Genomic DNA, 14,732 nt, shown 5'->3' on the forward strand with positions numbered 1-14,732 from the left:
GGGAAGCCTGGACCCCACCAGGAGCTCCTGAAGCTGCACAGACATGATTTCTCTGGATGGGACTGTATCCCTGGGGAAGAACCATGGATCTGCTTCTGCTCCCCCACGTGACACATTGGAGGATGAAGGGCCAGAGGTGTGTGTCTGTTTAAGGTCACACAGCCTATGGGTGGCAGCCCAGGACGAGGGCACAGGTCTCCCATTTCCCTGTCCTCTTTGTCTACTCTGCCAAGAGACCCAGCCTTCCCGCATCCCCTCTGAATGGAGAACCCAGGTCAGCACTAAGTTAGCATTAGTCAAAACAAAGTAAGAGATACACAGAGAAAACTTCCAAGGTTCCTTTATTTGTTTTGAAAACAACCTCCATTCTTTATTTCTCAATTTAGTCTTGGTCTAGTGACAAAAAAGGCTTTTCTCTCTGGCCTCTTCTGAAAGAAAGGGAACAACATAAACACTCCCCATGAGATCTCTCTCCCCAGATTCCAGTGAAGGGCAGATGGGGCCAGGACTGGAACTGGAACAGCACGGAGAACATGTAGGATCTGTCTCTGAGCCCCACTTGGCTTTCAATCCCTTCCTCCATCCTCCCTGAGACATCTGCTCCTATCCAGGGGGCTTTGCCTCCACCTCCCGGTTCAGAGCATCTACAGTAGCTGTGGGCTGCTTGTAGCCTGATTCCCAGTCTGCTTTTCATCTGGGGAAATGTCACCCACAGCCCCGCTGGTTCCGGCTCAGGTCAAGAGCTCACCAGGTCCCAGTGCTGGCTCATAAGTGATGACTCACACACGTTGACCACGATTTCCCTGCCATTCTCAGAGCCATCACCAAACATGTCCGTGTCTAGGCAGAGGTGGGATGCTATGTGCTCGATGCGGGAACCAGTCTTGGTCCATTGCTGAGAAGACAGAGAGGAGAGAGCATGAACCCAAATTCTCTGGCTAAAGGTCCAGGATCTATTGATAATATCAGGAGTTCCAGAATAATCAGACATGTTTACACCATGTGGCTAGGGTCACCCAGAGACTTGACTTCATGGTCTCACAGAGGAATAAAGCTGCAACTAATTGCTTTGCCAGGTATTATTGTTGGTTTCTGCATTTTTTTTGTGGGTTTTTTTTTTTTCGGATAAAAAAGTAAAAGGAAAAATCAATATATTTGCTAGGAAAACTCATTAGAAGGCAATAACTTTCCAAGCAATAAGCCAGAAAATGGGAAGCACATTAGTTACAGGAGCAACCAGAGAAACGATGTGCACTCGGGAGAGCGAGCTGGGGGATGGGATGCTGGGGGATGGGATGCAGGAGGGCAGAGAGGCTTCCAGGCAGCACCCAACACCAACACCACAAACCTGTGCTCCTCCAAAAGTGCTTTAGCACATGAAGGGCCCAGGTTGGGTGGGGGTGGGGCAAGAAATCTGATGCCACTACTCTCCAGACTTGACCTCACGGGACAAGGAAGGAAGAACGAACATGTTTTGGGGGAACCACCACTGTGCAGGTGCCACAGACCACTTCAGTTAATCACACTAGACAGCTGCCCCGTGTGGCGGGCATCTTCAACTTGAGAGAGGAACCGAAGTCCAGGAACCTGCCGTGGCTCACACTGCTAGTGAGCTATAGAAAGGGCATCCAAATGTCCATCTCTCTAATGCCAATAAGCAGTCAGCAGGAAGCTGTGTGGAGTTAATGACTTGGGCTCGGCTGGCCACATGGGTGCATCCAGAGTGCTATGAATCTTGGTGGACACCCTGCTACAGCCCAAGGCCCCTGAAGGCCAGGAGTTGAGTACTACTCAATCTGTGGCTCTGAAGGCCTTGCCCCAGAGGAGTAGAGCTCTGGGATGCCAGGTGGGTGTCAGAGCCAGACAAGCGAGTACAAGATGTGCGTGTCCATAGTGGCCCAACCAGGTCCACAGGCATCCGGATGTGAGCCAACCACTGCTGCCACCATCCCTGCCCTCCTCTCCTAACCAGAAGGGCCTCTTTCTGATCCACCCCTCTGCTTCTAAAGTTTCTCCCTGGTCTTGCACGTGGGACTTAGACCTACACAGGTAGTCTCATCCGTTACTGAAGGTAGCCATGCCCCAGGTGCACCTACTGAGCACTCACCTGTTTGTCATCTCCATTCTTACAGACGACAAGAACCACTGGGGCGCCAGGGAACACGGTGACAACAGACAGGCACAGCTCCTCCTGGAGGATCTGCTGGGTGTATGTGAAGGCCCATATCTGGAGGGGAAGAGGCCAGAGGGTTCACATCAAGATCCTTGGAAGCCTGGTGGGACACCCCTGGGGCTGTGTGATCATTAGTGCAGCTGGGTAAAAAGCACCAGGGGTCCTAGCAGTAACAGACCGTCAACAAAATCACCTTGGAAAATGGGACTCCATAGCCAGAGACTCCCAGGTCATGCCCCCTCTGAAGTCTCCATCTCCATGTCCAGGAAGGGGCCTGGCCTGGGCATGCAGGCTGCCTTTGGGAGGTGCTGAACAATTCTGGACTTGAGGTGGGGAAGCTTGGACAACACCCCAGCCCAGCTATGCAGTCTCCAGTTTCTCTGACTGGATCCATGTCTATTCCCCACACTTGCCACCATAAGCAGCTACCTGGCAGGTCAGCCCCAGCTGTCTTTAGGATGTCCCTTCTTTGAAAAGGAATCCAATCAGCGTCCTGAAAACAGGAGTGTTCTGATAAGAGGCAGATGGTGCGACAAAGGGAATAGGGAGTGTGCGAGGGGAGGAGAAGAAGAGCAGAGGGACAGAAGGTCATGACCAGAAAATGACCCCAGGAGGTATGTGCACTCCAGCACTAGAGGCCAACACATCTCTGGGCCCCAGAGCTCCCATAGGGAGGGAAGCTGAACAAGTGAACGGACAGGGAGGCTGGGGAGAGGAAAGGTCATGACAAGGGATGTTCCTCGCCCAGTCTCCAAAATGTTGGAGATCAGAGAGCAACCAGCTGGTAGAGGCCTCATCATGGGGCAAAGAAGGTGAACTGGATGCCCTGGGCGGGGGGAGGCTGCAGAGACCACCCTGTCAAGGGCTGGACCCCTTCTCTACTCCACCCCTGCTAGCCAGCTGACCCTCAGCCTCTGGACCAGGCTGCTCATCAGCTACTGCTCCTGGGCCTGAGCCCTGTCCTTACCTGGCTGGCCCCCAACCCCCACTCTAAGACCATGTATCCCATAAGCTGACCCGGCATTCATGTTTGTTCTGCACCTTCCCTAGCTCCTGGCAGCCACCTCTTGGCCCTGGCCCCTCTCCTGACTTCCACGAACTGGTGACATCTTCAGTGTCCTTCTGTGCCCTGGCCTGTCCCCTCCTTGCCTGCAGGCTCAGGTCCTGCTGCTGCCTCACCAGACCACCTGCAGGCAGAGCACTGCCTCTCCTGATCTGGAACCTTCCCTGTTCTGGACACCTGGATGGGGCCACTAGCCCAGTGGAAGCCGCTGTCCCCTAGGGGTTGGGTCCTGCGAGTGGATGCTTGTGTCCCTTTTCAAACTGCTGGTGTTGGGAGAAGACCTAGACCAGAAGGCACTCTCTCTCGAGCAGATGGAAATTACTGATGGATAAAAGACTGGCTGTGAGTTAAGAATTCTTGAAACTTGGGGATGGCTACAGGGGGTTCTTTATACTCTTCCATCTACTTCTAGATTTATATATATTTAATTTTTAAAATAATAAATGTAATGAAATGTCCTCCTTGGGATGTATCAAGAAGTGCTGCTCTGGCCTTGAACATCACCATCCTACACACGCCATTCGCTTCCCTTCGGGATAAGGGAAGGGAAAGGGAAAGGGAAAGACATCTGTACACACAGAGGGGATGCAGCAATCAGGATCCTGTTATTGATGGCCAACATTTACTGAGCACTTACTATGTGCTAGGCACTGCCCTGGGGGCTTGGCACAGATCGCTTTAGTCTTCACAAGAATCCTACTAGATATGTTATTATTATTATTGTCTCCATTCTACATGATGAAAGGCTCACAGAAGTTATCCAACTCTCTCCGACCAACTCTCTCTGGCTCCTTTGCTGTTGCTGCCACAGACTTAGCTCCTCCTAATCAAGCTTAATCACAAGTAGTGTCTAGAGTCCCTGAGAGCCCTCTTCCAGGTTGTAAATATGGAAACTAGAGCTCAGCTCCACTGTGACAATGGAGAGCTGGCCAGTTCCCACTGGCCGGGGAGGGGGACAAAAGTCACACTCCATGTAGGACACTAGAGAGTGGGCAGCTGAGAGCAGGCCCCTCCTTGGCATGGGAACTGGGGAAGAGGATGAATGGAGGTCCACATTCTACGAGCTCCACCAGTGGGGTACATACAGTGCTGGTTTCCTGTGCATGCTCCCCTTTACTTCCTGCCCTGGCTCTGTCCCCCATCATGAACTCCCCTATCTGCATATCCACGCTCACTTGGTTATTGCCATTTAAATGCCCCCCCTTGGGTCTAGGTGTGTGCTAGGGACACGGTCTACCCTCCGGAGATCCATGCAGGTCCTGACATCAGGCTAGGGCCATCTGGGCAAGGGATTCTGGGGCGCCAGACATCTGGAGTGGGATCTAGAAGGTGGGAGCAGGTCTTGGATGTGTGTCCTGAGAATTCCATGTGGGGAGGGGAGAGAAAGGCCTGAAGCCCAGGCCCAAACCCAAGGACAGGGCTGCCAGGGAACCACTGCCCAAGCCCACCGTACAACTGGCCTCGGCTAGAGATTTCTGCCATTGTTGGGAAATGAGTCTAAACATACAGTCAGTGATGTGGAAAGAAGATAAGGTCCATCTCTCTGACCCATTACCCACCCACACAGCTGCTGTGAACCATGAATTGGCATCTTAAAAATAAATCCTGCAATTATTTTCATTACCACAATACACTAACTTTGTATTTTTTATGTTAAAAGTATTAACTAATTAAACATAAAACTTGAAATACACAATTTCTGAAAGCTCATCTTGGCATTTCTTCTTTTGTAATGCCCTAGGGGCATTAAAAACTGCAAGTAGGGCAGGGCAGGGGAGGGCACGAGAGGGCAGGAGGTGGGTTGATGCCTCTTTTGACATCTGAGATGCCGGTCCACTAATGCCTTTCGGGAAGGAACGCATATGGTACCCGGCTGGGGCTGAGCTCGGAGGAAACCACCTTAGGATCCCCAAGGGGAGAATGTGCACATGCACGGATGAGGGATCGAAGCCTTTACGCTAAGTGGACTTTGCATTAGCTGGTGTTTTACTGGCATTGATATAATTCAGCCTCACAATTTCTCAGAGGAATGCAGCTCTCTGGCCAGATCTGCAAGGGAGGAGAGAGGGAAGCAGATCACAGAAGCAGGTGGGGCGGGAAGGGAGAAGAGGTTTCTTATTCCCATTCTGCAGCCTGTCAGACTTCCAGAACGGCCGGTGATGAATGGGTTTATTAAATGAATCCTGGAGTCAGAAATGGATTCGGGAAGGTAGCAGTGGTTGCTCAGGCTGGCCTGGCTACATCAGTGTACGCTGGGCCGTCTGCTGACAGCTCCATTAAGGGGGTTTGGCCAAGTCACAGCTCCCACCCCCAGTGCACAGAAACACAGCCATACCCAGGGAAGGTAACCCAGAGGTGGTGTGGATGGCACCACTCAATCAGGGATAGCCAGTAAGGGACTAAGGAGGATGAGGTAATTAAAAGGGCTCAGGTGTTGGTATACGATCTAGAAGGCCCTCCAGCCCCTTTGTTCCTGCCCCGGGAGAGGGGAACTGATGAGGAGGAGGGGATGGCCCAGGCTCGACAGCCTTCTGTGCTTAGTGGGAGTCTCTGGAGGACAGCCCCTGCATATAGAGAAGGGAGCAGCCTGGCAGGTACGGGACTCTGGGCAATGCCCATCTGGCCACAGCCTTGAGGGGTGGGATGAAACAGGCCACAGCAGCCAGCTTTGGGTTCACTGTCTTGCACTGGATGGAGCAGCAGAGAACAAAGATGCTTTTAAGGGGGCATGTCTAAAGGGGACAAATTCTGGAAGAGGCAGGCATGAGATGGGTAGGGGCCCAGGCCCAGGGGCTGACCTTTGAATGGCCCCGGGTGACCACTAGTTGGAGAGAAGCAACCAGCCTGGGACAGCAGCTCTCAGCTAGGATGATCTTGCTTCTATCTATCTATCTATCTATCTATCTATCTATCTATCTATCTATCTATCCATCCATCCATCCAAGAGCCATGTGGCAGTGTTTGGAAGCACTTTTTGATTACTATGACTAGGTGGGTGAGTTACTGGCATCCAGTGGGTGGGACCTGGGATGCTGGCAAATAGCTACAGTGCACAGGACAGTCTCTACAACAAAGAATTATCTGGTATTAACTCCAACAGTACTGAGGTTGAGACCCTGTAGCCTAGCCTGAAGGGTCCCTAGAAGCAGCAGGCCCAGCATTACTTGTGTATGACCTGGGAAGCACTGGCCCATCCCTTCTCTAAGCCTCACTTATCCCATCTGTGAAACAGTGGGGATAACAGGACATGGCCCATGGGGTTGTGTGATGACTAATCTAGATGATGCCCACGGAACATACAGCCAGGGGCTGGCCTTGGTGCAGTGGCCACCAATAGGACTCTGATGACCTGTGGGAGGTGCAATGGTCAGGTGAGGAGATCTTCACACGTGGAGAGAAGGTAGGGGCTGTGTTTTCATGAACACAGAATCCTATGTCAGTTACTAATGGCAGTGAGCTCCCCATTTAAAGAGAGAGCCAAGTGCCAAGCAGTGCTGCTGGTTATGTTGTGGTTGGATGGGCAAACTAACTCATGGATGAGGCTCCTGGTTCTAGATGCTTTGTATTCATAGTCTATTCATCAGCACGGTGATCCTGCAGGGCAAGTATGACTTTATGGAAGGGAAGAGAGGTTAGAGGTCACTCTGGGAGCAGACCACAGGGTTGACTATGAATGCAGGGCCTCTTTGGTGAGACTGGATCTGAGAGTATCCAGGGCCACTCCCCCTAAGTCACACTGCAGGTCACACACGACCCTTTAGCCTCTTCAGACACAAATGAACGGACTCAAGCAACACTTTATTTCCGCCGACCTCTCGGGGCAGCCATCCTGGAAGGATCACCCAAACGCACTGCCTGGCTATGCGGGACACTTCCTTCAGCCACAGGGACACAGACTTCAACCTCTCCCTGGTGACTAACAGCAGCAGGGTGACCTGGCAGGCTCAGAGACATGCTCCCTGCCTTTGATTGAGAACTTTGCTGGACTCACTGCCAGGGTCTTTTCTCTATTTCCAAGTCCATCCTGTCCCTTCATCCCAAGCTGTCAGGATACATTTTATATGCATGTGATCAAAAGCCCACACCCAGTACCTTTGCTGCTGGGTCCTGCTGTGGAGCCCTGGAGTGGCTGCGGGGGCTGGAGTCCTGGCTCTTCTGCTTGTTCCCCCTGCAAACCTGGGTAAGATCTGAACTCTGTACCTCAGTCCCCTCAAATGTGAAGTGGTGACATCAGTCCTGGCCATAGAGGGTCACTGTAAGGCACCTGGGTTCCCACATGGTGGTGGTCAGGAGGGTGCTGTCCACAGAGCAAGTGCTGAATTACTGTCTGCACATTGACTGCGGTGATGGAGGAAGCCAACAGGAAGAGACATGGGCCCAGAGAGCTTCCTTTGGAAAACTGCCTTTGCTTTGCCTCCCAGGAGATCTGCTGGAGAGGCAGTTATGATGGGGCCTTTCCCAATGGTGTGTTGAGAAAGCATGGGGAGGAAGGGTAGTATCAGATGGGGAAGTGAACACGCTGGCCACCTGTCCTGTGGGCAGACTTACCTAGAGGTGCCAAGGGGAGTGCAGGTGTGTGTGTGGGGGGAGAGCTTTTAGCTTCTCTTGCCCACCCAAGCGTCCAGCAGCCTACATGCATCCTTCACAAGCCAGTGGCCTACACTGCCTCAAATGACACACTGCAAACTTTTTATGTTTTTCTCCCTTTCTTTAAATTGGGATAGCAAGGAGAATGGTGCATCTGTCTTCCTTCCATCTTTCACACAAAGATTTTTCTAGAGAATCCAATAAAGTTAAGAGGAAACTCGTTAACCTGGAGGCTTCTCGGTCTTTGCACGTTTGCAAACTGATGATGTATTTCTCTTGTACTTCACCCAAGGCATCAGCTTGCCGACATCTTCAATACACAAGAAGATTAAACACTTTGTTCCCAAGGTTGACAAGCCGGCCAAGAAAGAGAGGTAAGGCAGGGTGAAGGATAGCTGGGCTGGGGGTGGGGCAGGGACGTGAGCCAGCAGCAGAGAACAACCAGGATATGATTGTCTCTTTTCAACAGTGAAGACTCCCATGTGCCTGGGGATGCACCCCCTGGAGAGCATGTAGCCAGCTGGAAGCAGAACCCTGAGCTCGTGGCTCCCACCTGCTGGTGTTCTTTTACTCCAGATATCTGGAACCCCTGAATCCTCTACTCAAATGGCCTGAACCTTGGAGATTTCAGGATCTGTGTAGATCCTACCCTGGGTCTGTCCTCCCAAGGGTAGACTGTGTCCCTACTACACACAGCTGGGTGCAAAGGGGGCCATTTAGAGGGGAGTGATGGAGTGTGGATATGAAGGCTGGGAGTTCACAGAGGGGGACAGAGTCAGGGCAGGAGTAAAGGGGGATAGGCACAGGCTAGAAGCCAGTGCTATGTGTGCCCTCTGCTCTGGTGTGGAGTCCATGGGGCCCTATCCATCCTTTTCCTCAGTCCCATCAATGGCAGGGGGGGTCTCCTGTCTGGCCTGCCCCCTCCCCAGGCCTGACACAGGGTGTGACCCGTTGCCTTTCTCAGGGGCTGCCAGTAGGAACTGGCCAGTTCGCTGCTGTCACAATGGAGCTGATCTATATGGTTTTTATGTTTACAATATTTGTCTCTGGGAGAGGGATCAGTGCCAGGCATCTCCTCTCATGATTGAACTTGAAGGTAAGTGTTCTGGAACCAGCTGTGGCTCCGGTAGCAGCAGCAATAGCAGAACAAGGCCGTGGTAGCCAGATTTTCCAACTCTTACCTTCACCACTTACTAGTCTAGGACCTTGGATAATCTCTCCAGGCCCTGGTTCCATCTGTAAAATTAGGATAATAGTAAACCTCTTTAACAGGGCTCTTGTGTTCCTTCCTTGATATGGCTTCTCCCAGGCAAAAGAGGACGCAGCCTGAGAGAGGGTGGAAAGAGTTATGGGAAGGGGTGTGAGGGGCAGAAGTGATCCCCCTCTGGACAGGCCAAGAGGTAGACCAAGAAGAAAAGGAAATGTTAGGAGGGGCAAAGAGGCAGAGCAGGGTCAGAGGAGAGAACCTCTGGATGCCCTAACACAGTAGAAGAAAGCCCTTTCTTATGCAAGAAGGAGGGAAAGATACTGAAAGGACAAGAAAGGTAACATGAGTCAGTGCTACAAGGGTGGATGTCTTACACACATGCATACACGTGCACACATGCACACTTGGGGATTATTCCAGCTGAAATAGTTATGTAGACTTCTATCTGTCTAAAGCAGGTTCACACCTTCAGAAGACTTGGACGTGCATCCCAGGCCTACTGCTGGGAGGGGGGCTGTGTCTAATCCAATTTAGCTCCACCCAGCACCCGGCATGCAGCCTCGGACCAGGAGCACCACGGGCACTCGCTGTCCTCTGTGGAAGCCGGTGGAACTCCGATCTCAGAGTCTTCTTCCATTTTTCTTGAGTTCATGCTGCTGCTACACAAATCCAACTGTTCTTGCCAAAGTGGGAAGGAGTGATAGCTTGGCCCTATCTTCTCGAAAGACCTTTTGGCTCACTCAAAGACTGTTACTACGATCACCCTTAGTATCCCACAGATGACTGCTTTTCCTCCCCTTTCTCTGCCATTAGAAGGTCAGCTGGAATAGGTACTATTACTCTCCAGTCAAACAAAGGTTTGGCAATCTTTCACCAGGGCTGGGCTATTGGAGAACCCTCTCCAATACCCAGAGATCCATGGCTCCTCTCCTCCTACTTCCTTATTCAGCCAAAGACATTAAGTACCAGAAAAGATGCTGCTTCACTGAAGACAGATTGAGCAAACTCCTGTCCCAGGGAAAAGGTGGTGACAACATTCTGGCCATTGGGATGCCCTATGAATAGCGCCCACACATAGGTTCAGAAGAGAGGGATGGGCATCACCTATTCACAACATTTTACAAAATACTACTTGAGCAAAGTGTCATTCCCAGGCAGGCTGCCATACCTCAAGCAAAACTGACACCTCTGCTTGACTTTTCTTTCCTGTCTAACTCAGGCAGCCCTTCCCATGTCCTGCTGGAGCAGAGAAATGGGTCTGGGAAAAGTCACTGTAAGTGAGAGGCCACTGCGGGTATGGGTTCTGGAGGCAGGCAGCAGGGAGCCACTGAAGGCTGTACTGAGGTGGGGAACCATGGTTTGAATGTGACATGTTGGGGGATGAGGGGTGGGGGCTGGAGGCTATGGCTATAACCTAACACAGTGGTTCCCAGTCTGGGTGGTTTTATGTCCCAGGGGCATTTGGTGTAGCATGGAGATAGTTCGATTGTTGTGAATGGTGCGTGTGGGGTGCTCTGGCATCTGATGGGTGAAGGCCAGGGATGCTTCTAGGCAGACCTCAGAGCACAGGGCAGTCCCCAGCACAAAGACCCATCCAGCCCAGAACATCAACAGTGCCAAAGCTGAGGAAGGCTGATCGGGCATGGAGGAATGAATGCAGGGTCCATGGGGAGCTATTTGAGGAGAAAAGGGACAGGACCTGCAGAAATGGGGACCAGGAGAAAGAGGAGCCAGGGCAGATGGATGGGATCAGAGCCGTGGAGCCTGGGAGGGAGCAGTCACATGGAGGGAAGCAGTGGGCCGGGGAGGTGGCTGTGGCACTTGGCAGCTGCTTGTCGCTGTCCGCCTACTAGAATCACAGACATCATGGATGACTTCGTGGCGGCTGTGGGCTCGCTCTGGTCCCCCAGCCACAGCCCAGGCCTCCACGCGTGCTGTGCTTCCCGGACTGCTCCTCCTCCCTTTCCTGACGTGGCCTGTTTCTACTCTGCTCTCAGGATGCAGCTCATTTTCAAGGCCTCTGGGAAGAAATTCCTGACTCTCCTGCATACGGTGGACACCATCCCTCAGTGCTTCTAGAGCAGCCTGGACCGCATTCCATCCCAGACCGAGCTTCTAACAGAACAGCTGCTTACTTGTTTTTTCCTGCATTAGATCCCTTGGGGGACCACGGAGATGCGCAACGTAGTCATTCATCTCCGTGTCTTCACAGCAGAGAACAGAGATGGTTACTGAGTGAATGTGTGAATTCGAGGGGGGATGAAAACCAGAATCTGTGAATCAATGAAAGAGAGGATGTGGCCAAAGCTGGGAGCTTGGATGAACAAGAAACCATTCACAGAGAACAGAATAGCGACCTAAAAGCCCCGGTAATATTCCCCATGAGCACAGGAAAGTGGAGGACAGGAGCCGGCAAAGAGAAGAGAGAGAAAGAACAGGAATGCTGGAGAGATCCAGCTGTGCCATGGGGACCAGGAGGAAGTTATGCGCTGGATGTGCTTTAACGTGTCCAGCCAGCAAGTGTGACAGAGGCAGAGACATACTGTGGTTTGCCTGTGACCTTTAAAAGCTTTCCATCCCCAGAGGGAGAACACTGACCCACGGAACGTGGGCGGGCCATGTGGATGAATGAAGGCACAGGCACGAGGCAACCTTTCTGGGAACGGATTCCTGTGCTTCCTCCAGGCCTGGGGCAGGTGGAGTCACAGGCCTGCTGAGGATGGGATGCAGTGGGGATGGGGCGCAGGTGAATGAGGCCCCTGCCAGCGATGGGGGCAGTGGATGACGGCGATGGTTTTACCAGACCTGAGGTGCCCACCAGAAGTCAGGGTTAGAGCGGCGGGGAGCCTCAGAGCAGGCATGTCATCCTGGACCAGTGTCACCCAGAGGCACGCTTCTCTCCATCAGCATTTCATGTTTTCCAGGTAGCTGCTCACCCTGCCCTGTCTGACCTAGCCCTCACTTACTTGCCAGCAGGATGGATGCCAATGACGTACTCCTTAGATCCTGCTAATTTGATGGTGATTTCCTATAGGCACAATGTGGCCTGGTAAGAGATCTTCCAGAGAAACCGCACACATGTCCACACATGTGGAAACCCAGTGGAGTGAACCCAGTCCCAGAGTGAGGGGAAATCATACTTCTCCTATTCTGTTGCTAGGCTCTGGGTGTAAGTGGACACCTGGTGTCACATTAGAGCAGGTGACAGAGGCTGAGTCCCTGTACACGTTCTCTCCCCAGCCTGTTCCTTACCTGGGATTTTGCATCCTTGCCTTTGGTCTTGACACAGGGGCTTAACCTGAGGTCGTAGATTTCTGTGTTTTTCTGCCTTTGAGACTCTAGGCACTTCTGTCTCTGTCGGATATTACCCTTCTGGATGGAGGAATCGTTGGGGATTCTGGAGGAAAACCAGAGGAGAGATGAGAACTGGCTGCTTTCTGGCTTAGTGGCATTAGCAGCTGGAGAGCAGGAGGCAGTGTTTTGAGGGGCATCTCACTGGGGTGGCATTACAGCGACTTGTGCTGGAGTGGGGGGGCTCCTGCTAGGAACAAGGTAGCAAGAAGACACCCACGGAACCTGGCTTGGAGATAGCATCAGCCTCAGGTCACACCTGGGACTCAAACCCCAGCAGTTGAGATATGCTGCTACTAGCTAACCTCCATCCCTCGTGCTACTGATTAACTTAATTCCTCTCCTGGTTTCAGGAATAAGGGAAGCCAACTGGTCTTTACAGACCTCCCTATACTTAAAAACCTTTATCCAGTTGCCCACGGGATGTCCTCTTTCCAGACCAAGTCAGCCGATGGCATTTCCTCACAGCAGGCAAAGGCTCAAAAGGTAGGGCGGGTACCTGAGTTCTGGATAGACATTCTCCAGGTACCACTTGAAGCTCTGGCACTGCAGATTCTTCCTCAGGTCCAATCTGCTCTCAATGCTGGGGGGAGGGGGGCAGGGGTAGGCACAAAGACAAAAGCACAGCTGTGTGTCAGAGACAGGTATGAGGTTAAGAGACACGGAGCAGAAGCTGTGCCCACGCCGTGCCCTCCTCTCTCCCGAGGGCGCTGGAGAAATTAACCGGGAGAGATTTCTAGAGCTCCAGACAGAGCTGTGGAAAACACTTAGTAATAGCTCACATTGGTGTGGTAATGACACTAAGGATTTGTGCTTTTACTTGAAAATGGAGTTTGGGGGTGTTTTTACTTTTCATTAAAAACAAGGCTACAAGAACATGCAGTGTGTTGTTAATAATACACCACTGGGGCTCTGAGTCTACTTACCCACACATCTCTCTTTGGATTCTATAGTCAAAATACCACTCCGGACCACCCCACCCTGAAAGCAGCAGCTTCTTTGGCTGGTTCTGGGGCCGGGTGATGCCTTTGTTCATCAAATATTTATGGAGCCCCTACTATGTGCCAGGTATTGTGCCCAAGGTGGGAAATGATAAACGGTGAGCTTTTGAACAATAGGGAAAGGTAATGAAAAACAAGCAATCACGACCCTGGATGTGGGGTGGGCATGCAGAGGCTGTGGGAGCATCTCAGAGGTATACCCTTGGTGGTCAAGTCAGCAGTCACCAAGGTGGTAAGGCTGAAGCTGGTATCTGGAAGGACAAGTGGACACTATCTAGACAAACCAAAAAGTGGGTGAGGTCGGGGCCTCTGGTAGAGGCTGGGGAACAGCAAAGGGAGATAGGACCATGTAAAGGAGCAGTCCTATGGTAGGAGAAGTGCCGCGGGAGGTTACACTATGTGTGTGCATGAACACACATAGTGTATGTGGAGGATGGCAGAGGGGAAGTGAGCAGGAGGAGAAATGAGGAAACAGACCATATAGGGTCTGGGAGGCCACAGTGGAGGAGTTTGGACTTTCAGGCAATGGATGCAACAGGCGGGTTCTAAGCAAAGCATGACATGGTGATGCCTGAACTTCCAGAGCATCGTATTGGTGGTGATTGGGTCTGATTGGGCAAAGCTGGAGTCAGAGAGAGCACTGGGAGGTGGCTGTAGAAGCCCAGGTGCTGAGGGTGCTCTTAGGTAGGGAAGGGGGTGGGTGGAATGGAGAGAAATGATAGGTCCAAGTCCCTCCATTTTCCCCAGCTGCTCTGCCACCACCCCTCTTGGCTCCATTTATATACCTTGTCCTTCCTGGGTGAGCACAGGGGACTGGCTCTGGTCGGGCCAGCCTCACCTCCTTCCGCTCCACACTGGACCAGGCATTCTCACCACCAGGACATCTTCCTTCCCACTAACCACATTGCCTCCCCAGGGTCCAAGCAACATGGGCAGAGGAATGACGTCATTTTTTTTTTTTAAGTGCCACGTTCAGAGTTTAGCAAAGACCTGGGTGCTGTGTGCATGATGGAGGCAGTGGCACCAGGACCTGGGGACTGTTTGACATGGGAAGGTGGAGGGAGGGAAGATTGCTCAGATTTCTGCCTTGGGCAACAGGACACGAGGAAGCGTGTTCACGGAGATGGGGGATGCGGAATGGGGAGCAAATTTAGAAGCAAAGCAGATGAGTTTCTTTTAGGACTGGAGGAGTCTGGGAGGCGTCCAGGTGGAGATATCCAGTTCCTACTGGGATTGAAGGGACTGTGGCTCCGGGGGGAGGCCCAGGACAGGGACACAGACACAAGAGGCAGCAGCGAAGAAGTGGCGGCTGACGTCAGGGAGAACACACAGTACGGAGACGGTGATGAC

General features: G+C 52.2%; 1 protein-coding gene across 3 annotated transcripts in view; it reads right to left on the reverse strand.

The window, feature by feature from the left end:
- Positions 1 to 324: 324 nt before the first annotated feature.
- The window catches only part of GALNT14 (polypeptide N-acetylgalactosaminyltransferase 14), a 206,073-nt gene continuing 191,665 nt past the window's right edge, over positions 325 to 14,732 (reverse strand). The window contains exons 12-15 of one of the 3 annotated variants that reach the window (XM_055327342.1): positions 12,881 to 12,964; positions 12,283 to 12,427; positions 2,108 to 2,227; positions 325 to 895 (exon numbers count right to left, since the gene is read on the reverse strand). In XM_055327342.1, the coding sequence (XP_055183317.1) occupies positions 737 to 895; positions 2,108 to 2,227; positions 12,283 to 12,427; positions 12,881 to 12,964 (508 nt within the window). In that variant the 3' untranslated portion in view covers positions 325 to 736. The remainder of the gene's footprint in view (positions 896 to 2,107; positions 2,228 to 12,282; positions 12,428 to 12,880; positions 12,965 to 14,732) is intronic. The other 2 variants (XM_055327343.1, XM_055327344.1) reach the window with 2 other exon arrangements.

Source organism: Nyctereutes procyonoides, unplaced genomic scaffold, assembly GCF_905146905.1.
Source record: "Nyctereutes procyonoides isolate TBG_1078 unplaced genomic scaffold, NYPRO_anot_genome, whole genome shotgun sequence".
Classification (NCBI taxonomy): domain Eukaryota; kingdom Metazoa; phylum Chordata; class Mammalia; order Carnivora; family Canidae; genus Nyctereutes; species Nyctereutes procyonoides.